This window comes from Kogia breviceps, chromosome 8 (assembly GCF_026419965.1).
Source record: "Kogia breviceps isolate mKogBre1 chromosome 8, mKogBre1 haplotype 1, whole genome shotgun sequence".
Taxonomy (NCBI): domain Eukaryota; kingdom Metazoa; phylum Chordata; class Mammalia; order Artiodactyla; family Physeteridae; genus Kogia; species Kogia breviceps.
Window position 1 is genome coordinate 58390149 of NC_081317.1, and position 25315 is coordinate 58415463.

Here is a 25315-nt window from a genome sequence, read left to right on the forward strand (position 1 = left end):
GGCTGTTCAAACAATATCTCTATAATATTTTAACATTCGTTTATTTCCAAGAAGATTCTAATTACCCTGGTTATTTCATACCTTTCAAAATATGAACTGCACTACCAGGAAGATTAGAAAAATATTTTCAAGCAAGAGCACGTTTGCTTTTGGTCCAAAAAAAAAAAAAATTCTCATCTGTTTGCCTATTAAATGTAATTTGCAATGAGAAATCATTAGTTTACATTTTTAGGGGCTGTCATTCTGCCGTATGGCCTTTAAATGAATGCATTTTCTGCATATTGGATTGCATTACCGGACGGTCACATGTTTTTAATGGTATAAAAGAACCTGAGCCAGGTAAAATATTTCCTATGTTCATTTTCAGTGATGTCCTTGGAGACATTTTATATAAACAATTGGCAGATATTGAAAAATGTTTCCCTTTACTTAAGAGTAACAGCAAAAATCTATATTAAATAGAATTGTTCATAGTATCATTTAAAAATATTGTATTTATTTCTGTATCTGTAATCCATTATCTTCCAAAAGGATTGGATACCAGTAGGTGCTTAATAAATACTTGTTAAATGAACGAGTAAATTAATTTTTCAGTAAAAACACAATATACTATATATATATATATATATATATATAAAATACTTTGCAGTATAAAAGGCAAAAAGCATTAAATAAAGTGAGAAAAGGGGAAATTAAATCACTAAATTCCAAATGAGGAAAGCTAAGGAAAATGATCTCTAAATGTTGTCTTGAGATCACTAGCAACTGAGGTAAAACACACATATGTAGTTTTGTTGTTGTAAAGAACATTGAATAACCTCACATAATTGCGAATGGTTTCTCATTTTTCCTCATTAGGAAATGATGTATGTTTGGAATGGTTTTCCACTAGTGAGCAAAAGAAAAGATCTTTCTGAAAATCTGTTGGTAACTGTTGAAAAGGCTGAGGCAGATCTACAAAGTGAAAGTAAGTATGAAAAGTAAGAGCCTGGAAATCTTTACCATTGCCCCTCTCTCATCCTTTCCCTGTGCACATATGCCCATGTTAATTTGTGTGCATGATGAGGACAAAAGAGCTTGAGCCGAGGTGTCTGGGTGATTGCAGTCAAGATGGAGAAAAGATACCTGATATAACATGGATGAGCCTTGGGGACATTAGGCTCAGTGAAAGAAGCCAGCTGCAAAAGAAAACAGAGTGAGAGAGAGAATTTACATAAAATATGGAGGATAGATCAGTCTGTAAAGACAGAAAGAAGATTAGTGGTTGCCTAGGGATGGAGAACTGGGGGTGTGTGAAAGCTAAAGGTTATGGCATTTGTTTTTGGGGGTGATGGAAATATTCTAAAATTGATTCTGGTGATGGTTCACACCTCTGTAATATACTCATAACCAGTGAATTGCGTACTTTAAAGGGGTGAATTGTATGTTATGGGAATTTTATCTTAAGGCTGTTACCAAAAAAAAGATGAAGAAGAGAGTTGAGATTTAGAGCAGCTCAAGGGAAATGTATACTGGTTTTAGTTTTCAAGTTGAAATCTTGTCACAATTTGATTTTTTTACTCATTACTTTGGTTGTACTGGAGGTCCCTTTCCAGTGTACTGGAAGCTCTATTTACTGGAAGCAGCTGGCATAGTAGGAGGATAATCAGCTGGTCTGGGCTTATGGTTCCAATCTGGCAGCTGTGAGGCTCTGGGAAGCATACCTCATCCCATACCCAGGAGGGCTTCCAATTTCTTTTAAAATGGGTGTGGTGTTGGAGCAGATGATACACAGGGTTTTCTTGCCCTGACATTTTCCAGCTCTCTGTCATACATAGAGGCTTTAACTTTTGCTAAACAATACCATAATTGATAGCTTTTGTTGTATTCCTTATCAACCCCCAAATCATTTAGGTATTATTCCAAGATAATGGTCTTATCCTCTGGAATGTTCTAATCACAAAAGTAAAGCAAAAATTGCTGGGGTGGTAAACATTGTAAAGGGCATAAAAATTCAAGAATAGCCAGGAAAACTTCTAACAGGTAACTCATTTTTCTTAGCTCGAAGAAAATGGGCACCGAAGGAATACCGGCTCCATATGCAGTATACTCCCCACGTGGGGGATGAAATGATTGACTGTGACTCCAGGGATGAGCACCTCCCTTGGATTATTTATTTATTTAATTTTTTTGTAGTGTAGTTGCTTTACAATGTTGTGTTAGTTTCTGCTGCTGTACAGCAAAGTGAATCAGCTATACATATACACATATCCCCTCTTTTTTGGTTTTCCTTCCCATTTAGGTTACCTCAGAGCACTGAGTAGAGTTCCCTGTGCTACACAGTGGATCACTTTTTACTTCAACCACAGTATGGGGCTGAAATGTTTAATGACATTTCTCTTTACAATTACTTTAAAAAAATTAAACACGTAATTTACATTTGATAGATGTGTTACCGAGTCCAAGCTCACTCTGCTCGCCACATGACAGGCCAATGAATCAGAGACGAGGTGCTGAGGCAAGGAATGTGACTTTATTCGGAAAGCCAGCAGACCCGAGAAGATGGCAGACTAGTGTCTCTGAAGAACCATCTTACCGGGGTCTGGATGCCAGTTTCTTTTATAGAATCAGAGCAGGAGAGGTGGTAAAGTAAAAGGGCCACCAGTCTTGCAAAACACCTGGAATGACCAGCCTGGGGAGGGGATGTGTTAGTTTCTTTTTTCTTGCAGCCAGTCACAGGTGGGCGGGGTTCTCTGAGGCAGGCCATTCTGTATGATTATAATAACGAAAGCAACGAAAAGCAAAGGTTAAAGTCAAAGAAACAGATTCAATGGGGTTCTAGCTCTAGCTCTTCCCTGTTACAGATGTAGGTGAAAAAAGTCACCCATATTTTTCCTGCTATGCACAATTAATTTAGAATTTCTGTGTATACCATCCTAACTTTATTTTTTTTTAAATTTATTTATTTTATTTTTGGCTGCATTGGGTCTTCGTTGCTGCGCACAGGCTTTCTCTAGTTACGGTGGCGGATTCTTAACCACTATGCCACCAGGGAAGCCCCATCCTAGCCTTATTTTTATAGTTACAATCATAGTGTACTTGGACACACTCTAGCCTAGTTTTTTTCATTTATTATATCGAAAACTTTTTTTTCCATTGAGATATAATTGACATATAACACTATATTAATTTCAGGTATACAGTATAATGATTTGATATTTGTATACATTGTAAAATGATCACCACAGTAAGTCTAGTTAATATCTGTCACCGTACATCATTACAAAATTTTTTTTCTTGTCTTGAGCACTTTTAAGATCTACTCTCAGCAAATTTCAAATATGCAATACAGTATTAACTATAGTCACCATGCTGTATACTACATCTCCATGACTTAACTTATTTTATAACTGGGAGTTTGTACCTTTTGACCTCTTCATATATTTCACCCACCCCTCAACCCCTCGCCCCTGGCAACCAATCTGTTACCTGTATCTGTGAGGTTTTTTTCTTTTTTTTTTTTTGATTTCACACAGAAGTGAGATCATATGGTGTTTGTCTTTTTCTCTCTGACTTTTGTTCACTTAGCATAATATCCTCAAGCTCCTTCCTGTTGTTGCAAATGGCAAAATTTGATTCTTTCTTATGGCTGAATGTTCTATTATATATATATATATATATATATATATATATATATATATATATATATATATATAAACACATTTTCTTTATCCATTTAGCCATTGATGGACACTTAGGTTGTTTCCATGCTTGGCTGTTGTAATAATGCTGCAATGAACATGAGGGTGTATATATCTTTTCAAGTTAGTATTTGTTTTTCAGATAAATGTGCAGAAGTGGGATTGCTGGATCATGTGGTAGTTTATCATAAATGTTTTTAATTGTTGCTAAGTAACTCATAATAATTTCAAAAGCTTCATGGCATTCCATGGAGATAATATATCATAATTTAATCAACTCTTTCAGAATTGTTGGGCATTTAGGCTGCCTTCCATATTTAAAATAATTGTAGCTTTAGATTCCCACCATTAAGGAGAAGAAATATAAAAGAATGAGAGCTGAATCAGTGGGCTTATCTGCTAACAAGCTCAAGGTTTCAGGCTGGATAGATAAAGAATGCAATGGAACTAAGAGCAATGCTGTTCTGAGGCCACAGACCACCGCCCTCCCCACCTCCCCATTAGCCTTCTTGCAAATACAAGCCGGTGATCACAGGGATACCAGGTGAGTGGAATATTCTATTCCACTATTGAAAAACAGTCGTACGAAAAGCTCATCTGTTGATGAAGGGCAAGTATGTCACCTTCCCATATTAAAGGCATCATTTTAAATAAAAGAATGGTGGTTTTCTTTCCCTTCTTTTTCCTTCCCCTTTTACAGAAAAGTTTTAATTCTTAAGCTCATTTTGATCTGGAGGTTAGGTAGAGTAGCCAAAATATTGAGGTATTCATCTTCATGGACTCATAATTCCCTTTGATTTCTGGGCACCAGGGAAACGAGTGGATGAGAAGTCTCAAGAAACTGGGACCAAAAGGAGGAACTCAAAGTTTGTACTATTTAGCAAATAACCAAAACAACGTATGTATAAGTACAGACTATATGGACATTTCAGACTTTCTTTGTCTGTGTATCCTAGATGTTCCATCACTAACATATTTTCTGCATAGTTTTTACTAATATAGAGTTATGATAAGCCTCCTTACATTTTTTACAATTCTTTAAAATTTTTAATTGTAGGAAAATGCACATAATATAAAATTTACCATATTAACCATGTTTTAAGCTGTATGGTACAGTAGTGCTAAGTATATTCACTTGGTTGTGCAACCAGTTTCGAGAACTTTTTCATACCCATTAAACAATAATTCCCCATTTCCCCGTCCCCACAGCTGTGGGCAATCACCGTTCTACTTTTTGTTACTATGAATTTGACTATTCTAGAGACTTTGTGTAAGTGGAATCACACAGTATTTTTCTTTTTGTGGCTGCCTTATTTCCCTTATCCTAATGTCCTCCAGGTACATCCATGTTGTAGCACATGTCCGAATTTCCTTCGTTTTTAAGGCTGCATAATATTCCCTTGGATGTTTATACCACAGTTTGTTTATCTATTCATCCATCAATGCATATTTGGTTGCTTCCACTTTTGACAACTGTGAATAATAAATACTTCTATGAATATGGGTATGCAAATATTTTTTTTGAGACCCTGCTTTCAGTTCCTTTAGATATATGCCCTAAAGTGCAATTGCTGGATCATATGGCATTTCTATTTTTAATTTTTTGAGGAATTGTCATCCTGTTTTCTCTAGTGGCTGCACCATTTGTACATTCCTACCAACAATGCACAGGGTTTCAATTTCTCTACATCCTCGCCAATGCTTGTAATTTTCTATTTTTAAAAAAAATTTGTTTTGTTTGTTTGTTCGTTGGTTGGTAATAGCCATCCTAATGGGTATGAGGTGATTTTTTTTTTACTCTTTTTAATATGGAATAATTTCAAAAAGGAAAAATACTTACTTTGATTTGAGTGGAAACTCAACATAGAGCCCCCCATCACTTTGAAATGTAACTTAGATGAAACTCTATATATGTTTACTTCAAAAAATGAGATTTCACAAAATGTTCTTCAGTAAAATGTATTTGGGCTTTTGAACAAATTTACTAGTGTTTATTTTTGTTGAGTCAATTTGGCCACTCTTCATTAATTTGTTTCTTTGAACACTCTTAGATTTTCCATGCTAGGTATAGAATTGTGACAGGCAGAGAAAGCATTGTTCCTGTCATTAAGGGAATTATCTGTGATTAAACCCCACATATTCACAAATCAGATGGAAAAATGAATACGTTTTAAAATAAGTAGGTATGTGAAAACTGGGAGGTAAAGAAAAACCTCTTTTTATTAAGTTAAACATTTGTAGGGTATTTTTCCCCCAGAAAAGCAGACTAGCTTGCTTCTTCTGTTTTACTACAAAGATAAGGGTTTTGGTACAGTAGAATAAATTCTAATGTTTGAATGTCTATCCTTTGTAGTATAGACTATTACTTACCACCAGGGAGAGTAAGGGCTTTGTATACAGTCGTACCTCAGTTTCTGCGTGGAATCGGTTCCAGGACCCACTGTGGATACCAAAATCCTTGGATGCTCAGGTTCCATAGTCCACCCTCTGTATCTGCAGTTTCCGCACCTGTGGATTCAATCAACCGTGGATCCTAAATGTAGCTGCAATCTGGTTGGTTGAATCTGTGGATGTGAAGCCCTTGGATACAGAGTGCCCACACTGTTAAGAAGTCCCGAGGGACTCTTGAGTTTTCCTCTATTTGAGCAGGCTCTTCACCCCTTCCCTCTAAATTTATTTTGCCCCTACATTAGTGGGGGGAAAAAATTAAAGGAGTAATATTTGTATCAGACTACGCATGTAAAAGGCAATAGAGGTTTAGAAAATCAGGCTGTTCTCTCCATCCATTCCTTTCTCTTTTAATGACATATTGAGATGATAGACTTTGAGAGATATTTAAGCAGGACTGGTGGGCGAGAAGAGCTCAGACAGACAGACACATTGTACTTTGTACAAACTTGTCTTTGTATGTCTTCCTGCTGGGTAAAAAAAAAAAAAAAAACAACCAAACAAACAAAAAACTGGTTTCTTTTCTGAACATCACTTTTGCTAGATGTTGCACATGAAATTTATGATGATCTCTTTTAGGTCCACGGTTTTACGCAAGATGATTACCTGATTCTATACTCCTTACCCCCTTAGGATCTTTTAGTAATTAAGCTCTTATCCTTCATTCAGAGTGAGGGGAAAAAATCCACAATTGGAAAATGGAGTGAAGTGGTAAAGCTGTGGTGACTTCAGCCTCCACTAAACACCTCCTTCCCCCCTACCCACCCTCATCACATACACATTATTAGTAAATGAATGTATTTTGGCTTCTCATACCTTTGGTAAGTGTCTCTAAAGTAAAAGATGGTAGAGGATATAATTGGTGTTCTCCTCTGACGATGCCACAGTTATGAAAGGCTGGTCAGAGATACAAAAGGAGGAATACTGTTTAAAGACAGAAAAGCACTTGGTCGTATGCCTGGAGTCAGTATTTGCTATTAATTCCAATAGTGCTTCACTCGAAATCTGACTAAATTCAACATGTAGCCAGAAGTTGATTCAGTAGTTCTACTTTAACTATTTGTTATAACTAATTTGCTTGGTGAAATTATGTAGCAAGCATAATAAGAGTTACATAAAAGGGAAAGTGTTACTTTATGGCTCTTCACCTCTAAATGTATTTTCACATTTTTCCTTTGGTGCATATCAACTAGCTTCTAAAAAGTTCAATGTACATATTTTGTAGCTTGGGCCTCACATTTCCTTTTCCTTAAGCCTACCCTCTGTTTTAATTTCAGCAGATCTTTTGTGATGCAAGTGTGCTTTGGCAGCATTATTGTGTAATTTTCTTGGGGTGTAAAATGGAAACCGTGTGTTGAAATGTTCATCCGTGAACTCTCCCATGAGGTTGATAGTCATGATAAAGCTTTCACATTTTAAGAGAAAATAATCTTCTGACAGGTAGTGGTCTGAGGAAATAATGGTTTTGCTTTCTAAGGTTTTTGGAGGAACATGGTATTTTTGAATCCATTTTCCATATCCCTAAGTCATGATCTAAATAAAAGTTGTGTGTTTTAATGGTACTTCAACTTTCCATGGTGTTCCTCAGCAAAATTGTCCTTCACTGAGCACCAAAACAGTGAGATAAGACAAACTGTCATAAAATGTGACATAAAACTCAATAGAATGCACAAAAGTGATACTAAAACTTAGCATCCAGTATGGACCATAAGGGTTTGGTTCTAGGCCTGGAAAGATGTTACTTCTTGAATGGATATTTCAATGAGCATCCATGATTAGAAGCATAAATAGATTTTTTTGAGGCGGAGGAGGAATGGTCTTTAATAGGGAAGGTAATGTGGCATTGACATTTGTGATTTTCTTAGTGAATAACCTGTCAGATCTTGAAAGTGAGAGGTGAATATCAGCTATTTTCAGCACCTAGAAGTAAAGTGACCTCCTTTGAGTTGGTTAAGTAGCATCCTTAACCTCCCATAGACAAGCAGCTTACTGATTAAAATACCAGCATGTGTTAATGGTGGTTTCTGACGTTTATACTGAAAGCAAGAGTATTTCAGTATGAGGGACTCTTAGAGCCTCATTAGTTTGGTTTACTGCCCCTTCCCACCTGTGTTGTCACAGCGTGAAATGTATAAATTATCAGTCTGTCTTGGAGTGATTTGTTAGTTGCACTTAACTTGCAAAAAAAAAAAACACCCCAAATTCAAAAGTGATAGATGTGAAATGGCAACCTTTGTCAGATAGATGTCACACATGATACGGTTCCTTCTGTTAATATATGTTAGCCTTGGGCTGTAGAAGGTAAAGAGTCATTTTCAAAAGGGAAAAAGTCCTGAAAGACAATCCTCCACATTAGCCTCACGCAGTTAGGAGTTTGTGAGGATTTTAGGAGCCTTGCACACTGCAGAACCATTTTGTCTAGTTTTATGACATAATTTCTTCCCCAAAAGCACATAACCTGGGAGAACTGATAAGTTGTAAACATAATGATCTGGAGAGGGTGTGCTTCTTCCTGAATTTTTAATGGGGAGAAGGCCATCTGCTTCTCCATATGGAAGCGTTACCCTCTTCTACACGAAGCCAGCACAGCTAGGGACCAGAACCACAGGAAGAGGCAGCCTGCGTGCCCCTCCCCGCTTTACCTTTCACAGAACTAATAAAGCTCTTGCTTTATTTACAGTTCAGACTTCCTATGATTATACCTAAGGTCACATAACTCAGAGTATGAGCACCCGAAAAAGGATTTTAAGTGGCTAAAGTGAACCCCTTAATAAAATGGTGTATTAATGTAGCTAGTATTCTTTTCATTTGAAATATTTTCATTGTATTTTATTTAGTGAGGCATAACAAATGCTAAACATATTCTCCTTATTTTTAAATGATCCCTCTGAAACCTGAGAGCTGTTAGTGCTACCTCTTAAATAGGATTTTTACAAGTATTTTTCTTTCCGTGTGTGAATTGTATGTTTGTTTTGCTTTAAGATTCCAGCGACTACTCTGTAGATGATGAATGCTTAGTGAAGTTGCTGAAAGGATGCTGCCTGAAGAACTTACAGCGGCCTTTGCAAGCAGAATTGTGTTTCAATCACATTATCCAAAGGTAAAAGCGGACAATGAAACCAACTTGAGTGCAAATTGTGGTTTCTGGGGAATCGCTGTGAGAAAGTGATGCTTTTATCTCCCGCTGCTAACCTTTTACTTGGTGTTACCAGAAAGAGAATCCAGTAATGTTTTCTTTATTCTTTGAGAAAAAAAATTATAACCTAAGTGGAACGTGGCTTTATGCCTTTCTACCTGGTGTTCAGAGGTGACTTACAAAAGCTAAATTTACAGCCAGGCTGACATGTGTCTGTCTAAATTCTGGCAGCAATATACAGAACATCTGATACTTTTTTGATGCATGCATTTGTCTGTCATTCATTTATTCCACAGATATTTGAGTACCCACTATGTGCCAGAGACTGTGATCCTGAATCCTAGGAATTCAAAGTTGAGTCAAAAGACTCGCCATCATTGTAATGATAATGTGACAGGAAACAACGACTGTGATGAATACTAAAACTGCTCCTCTTTTGGCAAGGGGCATTTTTCTGTAGATGAATGAGTTTTAACCCCCCAAGAGCATTGATGATGGTGTACTGCTCTTTTGCTAATTAGAGAGTTGAGTCAGGGTTCTGATGCCTGACCCTCTTCTCTACATCTGGAGTCACAAATGCAATTACAGGGGCCAGACAAATAACCTTACTGAATGTTGGCAGGAATAGGGATTAGTGGGCACTGCAGATTAGGAAGATTGTGTGTTCTCTCTAAAGAGTGCAGCCACTCCTGAGCTCTAATTGATTATTGCTCTGGACAGTGTGGGCCCAGTAGCAATAATCCCTACAATTTTTTTTGGCTGCATTTGTTCTTTGTTGATGCTCGTGGGCTTTCTCTAGTTGCAGTGAGTGGAGGCTACTCTTCGTGGCGGTCCGTGAGCTTCTCACTGTGGTGGCTTCTCGTTGCGGAGCACGGGCTCTAGGTGTGCGGGCTTCAGTAGTTATAGCGTGCGGGCTCAGTAGTTGTGACACATGGGCTTAGTTGCTCCACGGCATGTGGGATCTTCCCGGACCAGGGATTGAACCTGTGTCCCCTGCATTGGCAGGCGGATTCTTAATGACTGTGCCACCAGGGAAGTCCCTACAAGTTTTCATTGAAAGCCTGGAATCTGAATTTTGTATAATCTCTCTGGATTTTTAAATCTTGGCTCAGTTTTTTGGAAACCATTGTGTAAACCAAACAGATCACAGCCATGGACTGCCAGTTGACATTTTTTGTTCCATATCATGTGCCTTTCCATCCATAGCTACTGATCTGCTTCTTTCTAACTATACATTATGAGAATGTAGGAGGACTGGTGTCCTTATAAGAAGTTGAAAGAGACAATATCTATTTCCCAAATAAGTAATATACAGTCTTTAGTAAACATGTTGAAAAAGTATCCATTGAGTTCTCTTTTATTGGTGTTTTTATTAGGATCAAAAGGATGACCCATTTGGGCTATTTGTTGTATTTTTTGAATCTCATAGTGAATTGCTTGCTGGTGTGTTTTATAGTTTTGGATTGTGAGTTCACCTTCAGTGGGGTTTTATCTTGAGACTCCTATGAGGCTAGGATTGAGGAAGAGTCTCTCTCTAAAGTGATTTTGCTTTTATTTCTGCCAGATGCCCCAAAGGCTTTTCCAGGCCAGGGCCACCTTCATGTTAATTTCATTGCTTAGAAGTTCTTGGATCATTTGGGCCAAATAAATTTGAATTGCAAATTCATGTGAGGGCAGGCCTGTTGGTTATTAATTTCCTAAGGGATGTGTTTCCCACCCCCCAACCCCCGACCTAGACCTCAGGCCAAGGAGCCAACTGCCCCTGTCTTCCTCCTATGCCACAAGTGGGTTTTTCTCATCTGCCCTTTCTCTGGTGGAGCAGAGCCTCAGCTTTATGTAGAGTCTCAGCCCAGGCTCTACATACTATGTGGACCCAAGGCCTCACCTCCTGTGTGGACATTGAGACACAAAGCCCTGGCTGATTCAGACTGAAACAGACCTAGGAGTGCTTTGGCATCATGCACAGATGTAGAGTTCTGGTTTTGTTTTGTTTTCAGTTTGAGAGTTTTCCTTATGTCCTTGTTAGCTGAGCTCTGCATTTTAAAGGGTGTTGCTTTTATTTTTTTGAATGCTTCTAGATGTTTTGTAGTCAGAGAATTTTCATAATACTGCTGAAAACAGAAGTGTTGACCACTTCTTTCTTGACATTTTGAAGCATTATAAGACAGCAGTGCAAAGAGAGTTGAACCTCAATGAGAAATAAGTGGCATCATTTTCTGAGTGGAGTCATTTCCTAAACACATTCATGTTCAGAAGGGATTATCTTGTCCTTTCTAGGGTTAATCTTTGAAGATCTGCATGTGTTTGTATACCTGAAGGGCAGTGAACAATCCTCAGTGCTGGATTTATATTAAGGAATAAAATAAAAGAGTAATATAGGGAATTCCCTGGTTGTCCAGTGGTTAGGACTCCGTGCTTCCACTGCAGGGGGCACGGGTTCAATCCCTGGTCAGGGAACTAAGATCCTGCATGTCAGAGCTTGGCCAAAAAAAAAAAAAAGTAAAAAAAAAAAAAATGTAAAAAAGAAAAAAAAGAGTAATCATACTATTTATTGCCATGGTTTATTAGGTTCTTTAAGTGTATAATGACAGCTTTTCTCTGATAATAGTCTTAGTGCTATAGCTGTTTTCTTAAGAATGGGGAAAAATACATATATGTTGGAAAAGAATGATATGTTCCTTGTTCTGTTAAGACTTAATTGCTTTTCATTTGCTCTTTTAGTGAAAAGCTACTGAAGTATGACCACTACCTAGTGCCATTTACTCTGTTTGAGTTGGCATTTTTGTATAAAAACCAAGGGGAAATTGACAAGGCCATAAAGGCCCTAGAAACTGCAAGGTAAGTGATAATGGCAGCTTCTCCTTGATTGCTATGGAGTCAGGAATGTCAATACAATTTTAACAACAGCAGTAACTTGATACACTTAAAGTGAACACATTAATGAAAAATTAGTCACAATTTTACATTTGCTAATTTATGCTTAGTTTCTGCTTGTGGCTTTTGCTGGAATTCCCAACCCTCTTAATACCTGACCCTGTGGCTGTTTGTAAATGTTGTGATTTTGGGGACCTACATGACAGATTTCTGGCCTATTCTCTTCTATATCAGGGGTCAGCAAACTTTTTCTGTATAGGGCCAATTAGTAAGTATTTTTGGCTTTACAGTATAAGGTCTCCATTGCAACTACTCAATTGCATTAAAAGCAGCCATAGAAGATAATATGTAAATAAATGGGTGTGCCCAGATTTGGCCATAATTTTGGTCATAGTTTGCTGATCCTTGGTGTGTTCCACCATCCCTCTCATTTCCTTAAAGAGCCATTGATTTGAAGAAGCCCTTTGAATCTTCTCCTCTTTCTTCTTTCTGACTACTGTGGCAGTTTCAAAGCACTTTATCAATTCTGCTGTCCAGTGGCTCTCAGACCTCCTGTGATCATGGCTTACTTACTGGGGGCACAAACCCTGTGGTCTGCTTGCTTTGAACACCACTTGTCATGGAGAAAGAATGCCATGATAGCTGTAGGCCATAAATAGCTTGCTGATTCACTAGTTTGTTCATTTACTCAAATTCAGCAGAGCATTCACTGAGTACCTATTATGTGCTAGATACTAGAAAAGGTTCTAGACAGACAACTGTGCATAAACAGGCAATGTTTCTACTTTCTAAGTTGAGGGGTATTGGTAAATAAACAAATAAGAAGAGTAGCAATGGTATGTGCTTTGCTGAGATTTACGATATGATACAGGGTACTTGAGTGCTACTTTAGATTGAGTTCATTCTGGAAGGTTTCCTTGAGGTGGTATGTAGTTGAGATTAGCATAATTAAAACCAGTCCTGAGAAGACCAGTCACCAGAGGACTGCGTGGGGAGCATTCTTGGCTGGGGGGGTGGAGCGGGGAGGGTGTTGAGTCGCGAGGTTGATAATGCTTCTTGAAGGAAATGGGGAATACTTAGAAGGTCAGGACTGAGGAGAGAGAGAAAAAAAACAAACAAACTTACTCCTGTTTGGACTGTGATATTTTGAGGTGCCTATAGGTATTCATGTGGAGATGGTGAGTTGGCAGTCATATATACCAGCATGGACTTCGGTGTAAAGGTCAAGGCCAAATGTAGATATTTCAAAGTCACCAGAACAGAGACAGTGATATTTAAAGCTGTGGTGCTTGATGAGGTCATTTGGGGAAAGTTATACGCTAGAGAAGGAGATCCAGCATAGAGCCTTGGGATATGCCATCATTTTAGAGATTAAACAATAAGATTAAGAAGTGGCCAGTGAGTTAGGAGGACATCCAGGAAAGCCAAGTGAACAAAATGTTTCAAAAGAAGAGAGTGGCCAGTTGTGAAGATGGCCGCCAAGAGGTCAATCAAGGTGAGACCAGAGAAGTTGCTGCTGAACTTGGCAGCATGATCATCGGTGACTTTGACAAGCGAGGTGAGAAAGTGGAGTTAGCTACTCCAGGTAACTCCTTCAGGATATTTGGCTGTGAATAAAGCATAGTAATGAGGCAGAAGCTTTGGAGGCACAGTGGAGCCAAGAGAGGTTTCATTATCTTTTTTTTTTTTTTTTTAAAGCCGAGGATATGAGAGAAAGTCACTTTTAAAGTTAATTTGTTGAGAGTGAGTATGACTCCTGTTTCAACTGACATTTGTGTATCTTCAGATCTATTGAAAATTTTTAGTCCCATTGGAAAATTTGGGACTAAAAATACGGTTTCTAAGTACTCATATCATTTGGACATATTTGGTGTTATCTAAGCAATACACAATAAAGCAAATTTATAACAATGAAAATAAAAGACTAGTAATTCACTATGAAAAAGCAAGACCAGCAGTGATCAAAAGTCACCACTAACTCAAGACAGTCCCAGTGATGTCAACATAAACAGACGTCCCAGTAATTTCAAGACTGTTGATTATCTGCAGTTTTCCTTGTGCAGTAGGAGCTTTGCAGAGCTCCTGAAGTTAATTAGGGAAATACTCAATTACGTCCTTTGGTAAACTCTAGTAAGATGTTGGCTTAGCTTATGAATAATAACCCTCATTAGGAATAATAACCCTTATCAAGGTTACCAGTAAGTAACCCTTAGACCTGTATAAAGTAAAGGGCTATAGTAAGAAATGAATGCCACTGCAAAGAAAGAAAGTACAGCTCTCCCATGGGCCAAGGTGCTGTGTGAAAGCAGAACCCAAGGTCCAAAGCATTCCATTTTGCTGATTCTGAATAATTCTAGCAAAGAGAAGTCAACATGGATGATCTAAGTGAAGTTTTTAAATCTGTGGATTTCTAATGCCCCTCCTGACATTGTCACATAATAATTATTGACCAAACCATTGATATTTGCCCGTCAGAACTGCAGTAATTTTGGTGTCACCAAGTAATCCTGCTATCTTTGTTGTGATTGTCATTTTGTGAGAGTTTCTATATCTATATAATTGTGTGTGTGTGTGTGTGTGTGTGTGTGTGTGTGTGGAGGGGGTGAATGATTATGTTCACCTTGTTTATACAGGCTGCCTGAAATTTCCAGTTTAGAAAAGGAGGTCAACTCTTTAAAAATAGTTCACAAAATTTGTTAAGCCCTCCTTGTAACCTTCTTGCTGTTTGTGAATGGTTTGGTAATTACATAAACCTTGCTAGTCAAAGCACGCTTTTCAGACCGCCACCAGCAAGCTTCTAGAAATACAGAATATTACCATCCTCATCTCCTCCCAGGACCAGAATCTGCATTTTAACAAAATCCACTGTTAGGCATATTAACGTTTGAAAGCAAATAAGGAATGAAGATGAGAGGAGGGGGAGGAGGGTGGTGGTGCCCTGGTGTATAAAGGAATTTTGACATTACAATGTTATTGTTATTTATCTTTAGAAATAACTACAAAGATTACTCACTGGAGTCCAGACTACACTTCAGAATTCAGGCAGCTCTTCACCTCTGGAAAAAATCTTCCTCAGATTGATCAGAACATGAAGGATGGAATTTTCTCTCAATTAGTACCGGCATCTGCTGTAGATTAGACCTTGTATTAAAGTGGAAAAATGATCTTGTGAATGTGAGGCAAACAACTAATTTTACTGTCAATATTTTCTATCATCTGTGTGGTTTACTATTGGTCTACATAAGTGGGTTTTTTTTTCCTATGGAATGATGTTCAATAATATCTAGAAAACTTATATTTTGCATCTCCAAAAAGTATTTCATATCAGATTTGAATTGGAGAGTGAAAAGTCTTTTAAAGGATTCACAGGTACAATAAAGTAAAATTAGATTATTTATTTTTTTAATGTGGAAATGAATATTGTGTAAGTAGCATATGGCTTACAAGCTAAGCATTTTTCGCTTTGTTGGTCAGTTAAACTTCAGAGATATTTTGTTGCCTAGCATTTAAGTTTCAGAGGGGAAATAAGAATCACCTACATTCAAAATAGCTCAATAACTTGCCGAAAACTGAAAAAGACAGGCAATGGGTGTGAACAGGACAGGGAATGTAGGTAATAGGTTGAAAGACCTATATCTAGAAAAGGTGATGAAATGTTACTGTTTTTTATTCTTCATGTAAGTTACAGGTGGTGACAGTTTTGAGAGACTATCCTGTTTTTGAATGTACTTAAGTCTGTTATTATTATAACAAAATTCAAAAAAATTCCGTGTATCTAAAGGGAAAAAAAGTTATATTTTAGAAATTTTCCTTAACCTTAACAATGAGCGCCTAAAATATATACGTTGACTATTTTTCTTATAATGTTCCTGCTGCTTTCAATGATATGTAAAATAATAATTTTTACACTCGTAATATTGGTGTGTAAGGTCTAATCTGCTAACTTCTCTAGCACTGTGATGGTTCCTTGTAAATATCTGGACTGTGCTTAGTCCTTTAATTTGCAAACACAATCAGGGCATGGAGTGGAAGAGAGCCAACTCTGTGTGGTCCTGGCTCTGCTGTTGGCAGTTACCCGGGTGACCTTTAGGGAGTTCTGTGCTCTCTCCATCACCATATTTTCCTCATCTGTGAAATGGAAAAATAAACAGATGAATTTCAAGGTCTCTTTTAGTTTTATAACTGTGGGCCTGAGGCTGAGATATTTATTTTCAGCAAACAGTGTTAAAATGTTTAATCCAGATCATTCCCACTTAGTGTGTGTTTTATTTCACAATCATCACTGCCCTCCCCAGCCCCTCAGCTCTCCAATATCAATATGTATGTGCAGTGGCTGAGGACAAGACTGCATCCAGAGCGACAAAAAACAGTTCATGAATAGATGAATCAGGGTTTTGTCTTATTTCTATTATGAAGAATAACTTGTCGTCGGAGCCTCTGCAGTTTAACAAAAACAGCCCCAGATTGGCAGTCAGGAGCCCAGTTCTATTAGTTAATAATAGTTCCTCTACATGGAGCAAGTCATTGACCCTTTCTGGCACTAAGTTTCCCTGGTGGGGATAGCAACACAGAGCTTGGTGCTTATGAGGGCTCTATTAGATAATGCATATGATAGCTGAAAGGCTGCATAAATATGAGTTGTTGTAAGAGTTATGGTTTTTATGTATGTATTACAGTATCAAAACAAAAGTATTGGCTTGAGTCTGTGGTCTCTGATATAAAATGAAAGTGTGGAGATTCAAACAAGTTTAAATTTATTTGAAGTGTTTGGCACTGACATTAGCTCACATTGTGAATTTGCTCCTTGTTGTTTATTCCCTGCTATATGAGCATGTATCCAGCAGGTATTTGGTTTCGTTTTCTTTAAGGTACTAATTCTTGGCCAATACTGAGGATGTTTTTCCAGTGGAAAATGATGAATACAACTCAAGTCAGAGTACCACCCCTTCAGATAATATTGGTGGTAGATTCATCATGTGCTATTAATATGAATTATATAACTTTACATTAGGACCAGGCAAAATAACTGTCATTACAATTAGTAATGGAAAATCTGTTCAAAAATTTCTTTGAATATTACTTGGAAAAAAGTCTCCAAAGTTCTTAGAAGAGCTTTGGTAGCATTATTATTATTTTTTTTAATAATAAAAAAAAGGTCATATTGCTTTTGCGAGAAGGTACAAGTCAGAGCAAAAGTGAGTAAAAAATGCACTTTCTGGTATGAAATGGAAACGATTTAAGGTAATGGTAGTTATTTTTGTTTTATTTTAACTCTGTATTACCAAAACAAATATAAAAATTCATATCTCCCATTAAGATTTTTCCTTTATTTTTTCTTATTTCATTTGTATTTTTATTTCCTTTTCTTTTATAGTTACCTGATAATCTATCCAATGGATTTTTAAATGTTGTAATATCATTTATTTATTTATTTTTAAGCATCTTTATTGGAGTATAATTGCTTTACAATGCTATGTTAGTTTCTGCTTTATAAGAAAGTGAATCAGCTATACATATAGATATATCCCCATATCTCCTCACTCTTGCGTCTCCTTCCCACTCTCTCTATCTTACCCTGCTAGGTGGTCACAAAGCATCTCCCTGTGCTATGCGGCTGCTTCCCACTAGCTGTCTGTTTTACATTTGGTAGAGTATATATGTCCATGCCACTCTCTCACTTTGTCCCAGCTTACCCTTCCCCTCCCCGTGTCCTCAAGTCCATTCTCTATGTCTGCATCTTTATTCCTGTCCTACCCCTAGGTTCTTCAGAACCTTTTTTTTTTTTTTTTAGATTCCATATATATGTGTTAGCATACGGTATTTGTTTTTCTCTTTCTGACTTACTTCACTCTGTATGACAGACTCTAGGTCCATCCACCTCACTACAAATAACTCAATTTCTTTTCTTTTTATGGCTGAGTAATATTCCATTGTATATATGTGCCACATCTTCTTTATCCATTCATCTGTCGATGGACACTTAGGTTGCTCCCATGTCCTGGCTATTGTAAATAGAGCTGCAATGAACACTGTGGTACATGTCTCTTTTTGAATTACGGTTTTCTCAGTGTATATGCCCAGTAGTGGAATTGCTGGGTCGTATGCTAGCTCTATTTTTAGTTTTTTAAAGGAACCTCCATATTGTTCTCCATAGTGGATATATCAATTTACATTCCCACCAAGAGTGCAGGAGGGTTCCCTTTTCTCCACACCCTCTCCAACATTTATTGTTTGTAGCTTTCTTGATGATAGCCATTCTGACTGGTGTGAGGTGGTACCTCACTGTAGTTTTGATTTTCATTTCTCTAATGATCAGTGATGTTGAGCATTCTTTCATGTGTCTGTTAGCAATCTGTATATCTTCTTTGGAGAAATTTCTGTTTAGGTCCTCTGCCCATTTTTGGATTGGATTGTTTGTTTTTTTGATATTGAGCTGCATGAGCTGCTCATAAATTTTGGAGATTAATCCTTTGTCAGTTGCTTCATTTGCAAATATTTTCTCCCATTCTGAGTGTTGTCTTTTCATCTTGTATATAGTTTCCTTTGCTGTGCAAAAGCTTTTAAGTTTCATTAGGTCCCATTTGTTTATTTTTGTTTTTATTTCCATTTCTCTAGGAGGTGGGTCTTGCTGTGATTTATGTCATAGAGTGTTCTGCCTATGTTTTCCTCTCAGAGTTTTATAGTTTCTGGCCTTACATTTAGGTCTTTAATCCATTTTGAGTTTATTTTTGTGTATGGTGTTAGGAAGCGTTCCAATTTCATTCTTTTACATGTAGCTGTCTAGTTTTCCCAGCACCACTTACTGAAGAGGCTGTCTTTTCTCCATTGTATATTCTTGCCTCCTTTATCAAAAAAATGGTGACCATATGTGCATGGGTTTATCTCTGTGCTTTCTATCCTGTTCCATTGATCTATATTTCTGTTTTTGTGCCAGTACCATACTGTCTTTGTAGTATAGTCTGAAGTCAGTGAGCCTGATTTCTACAGCTCAGTTTTCTTTCTCAAGATTGCTTTGGCTATTCAGGGTCTTTTGTGTTTCCATACAAATTGTGAAATATTTTGTTCTAGTTCTGTGAAAAATGCCATTGGTAATTTGATAGGGATTGCATTGAATCTGTAGATTGCTTTGAGTCGTTTAGTCATTTTCACAATGTTGATTCTTCCAATCCAAGAACATGGTATACCTCTCCATCTGTTTATATCATCTGTAATTTCTTTCATCAGTGTCTTATAGTTTTCTGCATGCAGGTCTTTTGTCTCCTTAAGTAGGTTTATTCCTAGGTATTTTATTCTTTTGTTGCTGTGGTAAATGGGAGTGTTTTCTTAATTTATCTTTCAGATTTTTCATCACTAGTGTATAGGAATGCAAGAGATTTCTGTGCATTAATTTTGTATCCTGCTACTTTACCAAATTCATTGATTAGCTCAAGTAGTTTCCTGGTAGCGTCTTTAGGATTCTCTGTGTGCAGTGTCATGTCATCTGCAAACAGTGACAGCTTTACTTCTTCTTTTCTGATTTGGATTCCCTTTATTTCCTTTTCTTCTCTGATTCTTGTGGCTAAAAATTCCATACTATGTTGAATAATAGTGGTGAGACTGGGCAACCTTGTCTTGTTCCTGATCTTAGTGGAAATGGTTTCAGTTTTTCACCATTGAGAACAGTGTTGGCTGTGGGTTTGTCATATATGGCCTTTATTACATTGAGGTAAGTTCCCTCTATGCCTACTTTCTGGAGGGTTTTTATCATAAATGGGTGTTGAATTTTGTAATTTTGTCAAAAGCTTTTTCTGCATCTATTGAGTTGATCATATGGTTTTTCTCCTTCAATTTGTTAATATGGTGTAGCACATTGAGTTGCATATATTGAAGAATCTTTGCATTCCTGGGATAAACCCCACTTGATCATGGTGTATGATCCTTTTAATGTGCTGTTGGATTCTGTTTGCTAGTATTTTGTTGAGGATTTTTGCATCTATGTTCATCAGTGATATTGGCCTGCAGTTTTCTTTCTTTATGACATCTTTTTCTGGTTTTGATATGAGGGTGATGGTGGCTTCACAGAATGAATTTGGGAGTGTTTCTCCCTCTGCAGTTTTTTGGATGAGTTTGAGAAGGATTGGTGTTAGCTCTTCTCTAAATGTTTGATGGAATTCGCCTGTGAAGCCACCTGGTCCTAGACTTTTGTTTGTAGGAAGATTTTTAATTATAGTTTCAATTTCATTACTTGTGATAGGTCTGTTTATATTTTCTAATTCTTCCTGGTTCAGTCTTGGAAAATTGTACCTTTCCAAGAATTTGTCCATTTCTTCATGGTTGTCCATTTTATTAGCATATAGTTGCTTGTAGTAATCTCTCATGATTCTTTGTATTTCTGCAGTGTCAGTTGTTACTTCTCCTCTTTCATTTCTAATTCAATTGATTTGAATCTTCTCCCTTTTTTTCTTGATGAGACTAGCTAATGGTTTATCAACTTTGTTTATCTCCTCAAAGAACCAGGTTTTAGTTTTATTGATCTTTGCTATTGTTTCCTTCATTTCTTTTTCATTTATTTCTGATCTGATCCTTATGATTTCTTTCCTTTGGCTAACTTTGGGGTTTTTTTGTTCTTATTTCTCTAATTGCTTTTTGTGTAAGGTTAGGTTGTTTATTTCAGATGTTTTTTGTTTCTTGAGGTAGAACTGTATTGCTATAAACTTCCCTGTTAGAACTGCTTTTACTGCATCCCACAGGCTTTGGGTTGTTGTGTTTTCATTGTCATTTGTTTCTAGGTATTTTTTGATTTCCTCTTTGGTTTCTACAGTGACTTCTTGGTTATTTACTAGTGTATTGTTTAGCCTCTATGTGTTTGTATTTTTTCCAGTATTTTTCCTGTTGTTGATATCTAGTCTCATAGTGTTGTGGTCAGAAAAGATACTTGATATGATTTCAATTTTCTTAAATTTACCAAGGCTTGATGTGTGACCCAAGATATGATCTGTCCTGGAGAATGTTCCATGAGCACTTGAGAAGAAAGTGTATTCTGTTGTTTTTGGATGGAATGTCCTATAAGTATCAATTAAGTCCATCTCGTGTAATGTGTCATTTAAAGCTTGTGTTTCCTTATTTATTTTCATTTTGGATGGTCTGTCCATTGGTGAAAGTGGGGTGTTAAAGTCCCCTACTATGATTGTGTTACTGTTGATTTCCCCTTTTATGGCTGTTAGCATTTGCCTTATGTATTGAGATGCTCCTACGTTGGATGCATAAATATTTACAATTGTTATATCTTCTTCTTGGATTGATCCCTTGATCATTATGTATTGTCCTTCTTTGTCTCTTGTAGTAGTCTTTATTTTAAAGTCTATTTTGTCTGGTGTGAGAATTGCTACTCCAGCTTTCTTTTGATTTCCATTTGCACGGAATATCTTTTTCCATCCCTAGGTCTGAAGTGGGTCTCCTGTAGACCACATATATGTGGGTCTTTTTTTGGTATCCATTCAGCCAGTCTATGTCTTTTGGTTGGAGCATTTAATCCATTTAAGGTAATTATCAATATGTATGCTCCTATTACCATTTTCTTAATTGTTTTGGGTTTGGTATTGTAGGTCTTTTCCTTCTCTTGTGTTTCTTGCCTAGAGAAGTTCCTTTAGCATTTGTTGTAAAGCCGGTTTGGTGGTGCTGATTTCTCGTAGCTTTTGCTTATGTGTAAAGGTTTTAATTTCTCTGTTGAATCTGAATGAGATCCTTGCTGGGTAGAGTAATCTTGGTTGTAGGTTTTTGCCTTCATCACTTTAAATATGTCCTGTCACTCCCTTCTGGCTTGAAGAGTTTCTGCTGAAAGATCAGCTGTTAACCCTATGGGGATTCCCTTGTATGTTATTTGTTATTTTTCCCTTGCTGCTTTTAATATTTTTTCTTTGTATTTAATTTTTGATAGTTTGATTAATATGTGTCTTGGCGTGTTTCTCCTTGGATTTATCCTGAATGGGACTCTCTGTGGTTCCTGGACTTGATTAAGTATTTCCTTTCCCATATTAGGGAAGTTTTCAACTATAATCTCTTCAAATATTTTCTCAGTCTCTTTCTTTTTCTCTTCTTTTTCTGGGACCCCTATAGTTCGAATGTTGGTGCATTTAATGTTGTCCCAGAGGTCTCTGAGACTGTCCTCAATTCTTTTCGTTCTTTTTTCTTTATTCTGCTCTGCAGTAGTTATTTCCACTATTTTATCTTCCAGGTCACTTATCCATTCTTCTGCCTCAGTTATTCTGCTATTGATTCCTTCTAGAGAATTTTAAATTTCATTTAGTGTGTTGTTCATCATTGTTTGTTTGCTCTTTAGTTCTTCTAGGTCCTTGTTAAACGTTTCTTGTGTTTTCTCCAATCTATTTCCAAGATTTTGGATCATCTTTACTATCATTACTCTGAATTCTTTTTCGGGTAGACTGCCTATTTCCTCCTCATTTGTTCGGTCTGGTGGGTTTTTACCTTGTTCCTTCATCTGCTGTGTGTTTCTCTGTCTTCTCATTTTGCTTAACTTACTGTGTTTGGGGTCTCCTTTTCACAGGCTGCATGTTCGTACTTTCTGTTGTTTTTGGTGTCTGCCCCCAGTGGCTGTGGTTGGTTCAGTGGATTGTGTATGCTTCCTGGTGGAGGGGACTGCTGCCTGTGTTCTGGATGATGAGTCTGGATCTTGACTTTCTGGTGGGCAGGACCACGTCTGGTGGTGTGTTTTGGAGTGTCTGTGACCTTATTATGATTTTAGGCACCCTCTCTGCCAATGGGTGGGATTGTGTTCCTGTCTTGCTGGTTGTTTTGGCATAAGGTGTCCAGCACTGTAGCTTGCTGGTCGTTAAGTGTAGCTGGGTCTTAGCGTTGAAATGGAGGTCTCTGGGAGGGATTTTGCCGTTTAATATTACATAAAGCCGGTATGTGTCTGGTGAACCAATGTCCAGAATTCGGCTCTCCTACCTCAGAGGCAGAGGCCTGACACTCAGCCGGAGCACCAAAACCCTGTCAGCCACATGGCTTAGAAGGAAAGGCAGAAAAAAAGAAAGAAAGGAAAAAGTAAAATAAAATAAGGTTATTAAAATTAAAAAGTAATTATTAAAAAGTAATTTTTAAAAAAGAATGAAGAGAGCAACCAAAAAAAGAACATGGATAGGCAGAACCCTATGATAAATGGTAAATGTAAAGCTATACAGAGAAAATCACACAAAGAAGCATACCCATACACACTCACAAAAAGAGAAAAAGGAATAAAATATATATATCGTTGCTCTGAAAGCCCACCACCTCAATTTTGGGATGATTCGTTGTCTATTCAGGTATTCCACAGATGCAGGGTACATCATGTTGATTGTGGAGATTTAATCCGCTGCTCCTGAGGCTGCTGGGAGAGATTTCCCTTTCTCTTCTTTGTTCGCACAGCTCCTGGGGTTCTGCTTTGGAGTTGGACCCGCCTCTGCGCGTAGGTCGCCTGAGGGCGTGTGTTCTTCGCTCAGACAGGACCGGGGTTAAAGGAGCAGCTGATTCGGGGGCTCTGGCTCACTCAGGCTGGCGGAGGGAGGGTTACGGATGCGGGGATAGCCTGCGGCGGCAGAGGCCACCGTAACATTGCAGCAGCCTGAGGCGTGCTGTGCGTTTTCCCGGGGAATTTCTCCTTGGATCTTGGGACCCTGGCAGTGGCGGTCTGCACAGGCTCCGGGGAGGGGAGGTGTGGAGAGTGACCTGTGCTCGCACACAGGCTTCTTGGTGGCTGCAGCAGCTGCCTTAGCGCTTCATGTCCCTCTCTGGGGTCCGCTCTGATAGCTCGTGCCCGTCTCTGGAGCTCCTTTAAGCGGCGCTCTTAGTCCCCTCTCCTCGCGCACCCGGAAACAATGATCTCTTGCCTCTTCAGCAGCTCCAGACTTTTTCCCCGATTCCCTCCCGGCTAGCTGTGGCGCACTAGCCCCTTGAGGCGCTGCCAGACCTCTCCCTGCGAAGCCTGAGCCTCAGCTTCCAGCCCCCACCCGTCCCGGCCGGTGAGCAGAGGAGCCTCTCGGGCTGGTGAGTGCCGATTGGCACCGATCCTCTGTGTGGGAATCTCTCCGCTTTGCCCTCCGCACCCCTGTTGCTGTGCTCTCCTCCGCGGCTCCAAAGCTTCCCCTCTCCGCCACCCACAGTCTCCGCCCGTGAAGGGGCTTCTAGTGTGTGGAAACCTTTCCTCCTTCTCAGCTCCCTCCCACTGGTGCAGGTCCCGTCCCTATTCTTTTGTCTCTGTTTATTCTTTTTTCTTTTGCCCTACCCAGGTACATGGGGAGTTTCTTGCCTTTTGGGAGGTCTGAGGTCTTCTGCCAGCGTTCAGTAGGTGTTCTGTAGGAGTTGTTCCACATGTAGATGTATTTCTGATGTATTTGTGGGGAGGAAGGTGATCTCCAAGTCTCCCTCCTCCGCCATCTTGAAGGTCTCCTCCTAAATGTTGTAATATCATTAATGCTACAAATATGCATCTGTTTCCTGCCATGTTCAAGATACCATGGCAGCACTAGTTTATTGTGATATCAGCTAATATTGCATTTTTAGAGTTATTTTGTGATTCAGGGTGTTCTGTGAAGAATGAGTACTGAAGTGACAGTGTTTTATCTGCTGTTTTGAGGGGCATATGTGAGGGTGTTGGTCTGCCAATATATCTGACAGTTTGTGCAATTTGTGTAGTTCATGGTATAATTACCTTTTTTTTTTTTTTTTAATGAAGAGCCAGAGTTCTGATTGGTTCTGTGTAAACTTAAGACTCAAGTAGAGGTTAAGCTTTGTAGTATTGGTGACAAGGAAGGCATGATTTCCACTTGACAGTTAATGGAAGATTAGCTATATCAGCTCTTAGATGAACTTATATCTTAATATTTCTGTGCTTCTCCTGGATATAAGAAGGTCCCAAGTTATATAGGAAAAGGAAGTTCATTGATGCTATGTCTCTACTACAAGTGAGTAGAAGCTATAGGGAGGTAAATTACAGATTAATCAGCATCAAAGATTTTAATCATTGAAACAATATAAGAGTATAACCATTTCTTTTGCAAAGGAGTGAGTTTAGCACAGCTATGTGACTATCATTCCTACCTGGCCTGGAAGCCTTATAGTTGAACTTTGAGGTCACTGTGAGTCTTTGATCAGGTTTCCAAATCAGTGGGATGTGTGTAAAGAAGAAAGTTACCACCTT

The 25315-nt window shown here is 38.1% G+C and overlaps 1 protein-coding gene across 5 annotated transcripts in view; it reads left to right on the forward strand.

The window, feature by feature from the left end:
- The window catches only part of TTC39B (tetratricopeptide repeat domain 39B), a 134858-nt gene extending 118554 nt beyond the window's left edge, over window positions 1-16304 (forward strand). For all 5 annotated transcript variants that reach the window (XM_067041478.1, XM_059072943.2, XM_067041477.1 and 2 more), the window contains 4 exons: window positions 859-967; window positions 9111-9228; window positions 11986-12102; window positions 15129-16304. In XM_067041478.1, the coding sequence (XP_066897579.1) occupies window positions 859-967; window positions 9111-9228; window positions 11986-12102; window positions 15129-15219 (435 nt within the window). In that variant the 3' untranslated portion in view covers window positions 15220-16304. The remainder of the gene's footprint in view (window positions 1-858; window positions 968-9110; window positions 9229-11985; window positions 12103-15128) is intronic.
- The last annotated feature ends 9011 nt before the right edge of the window (window positions 16305-25315 follow it).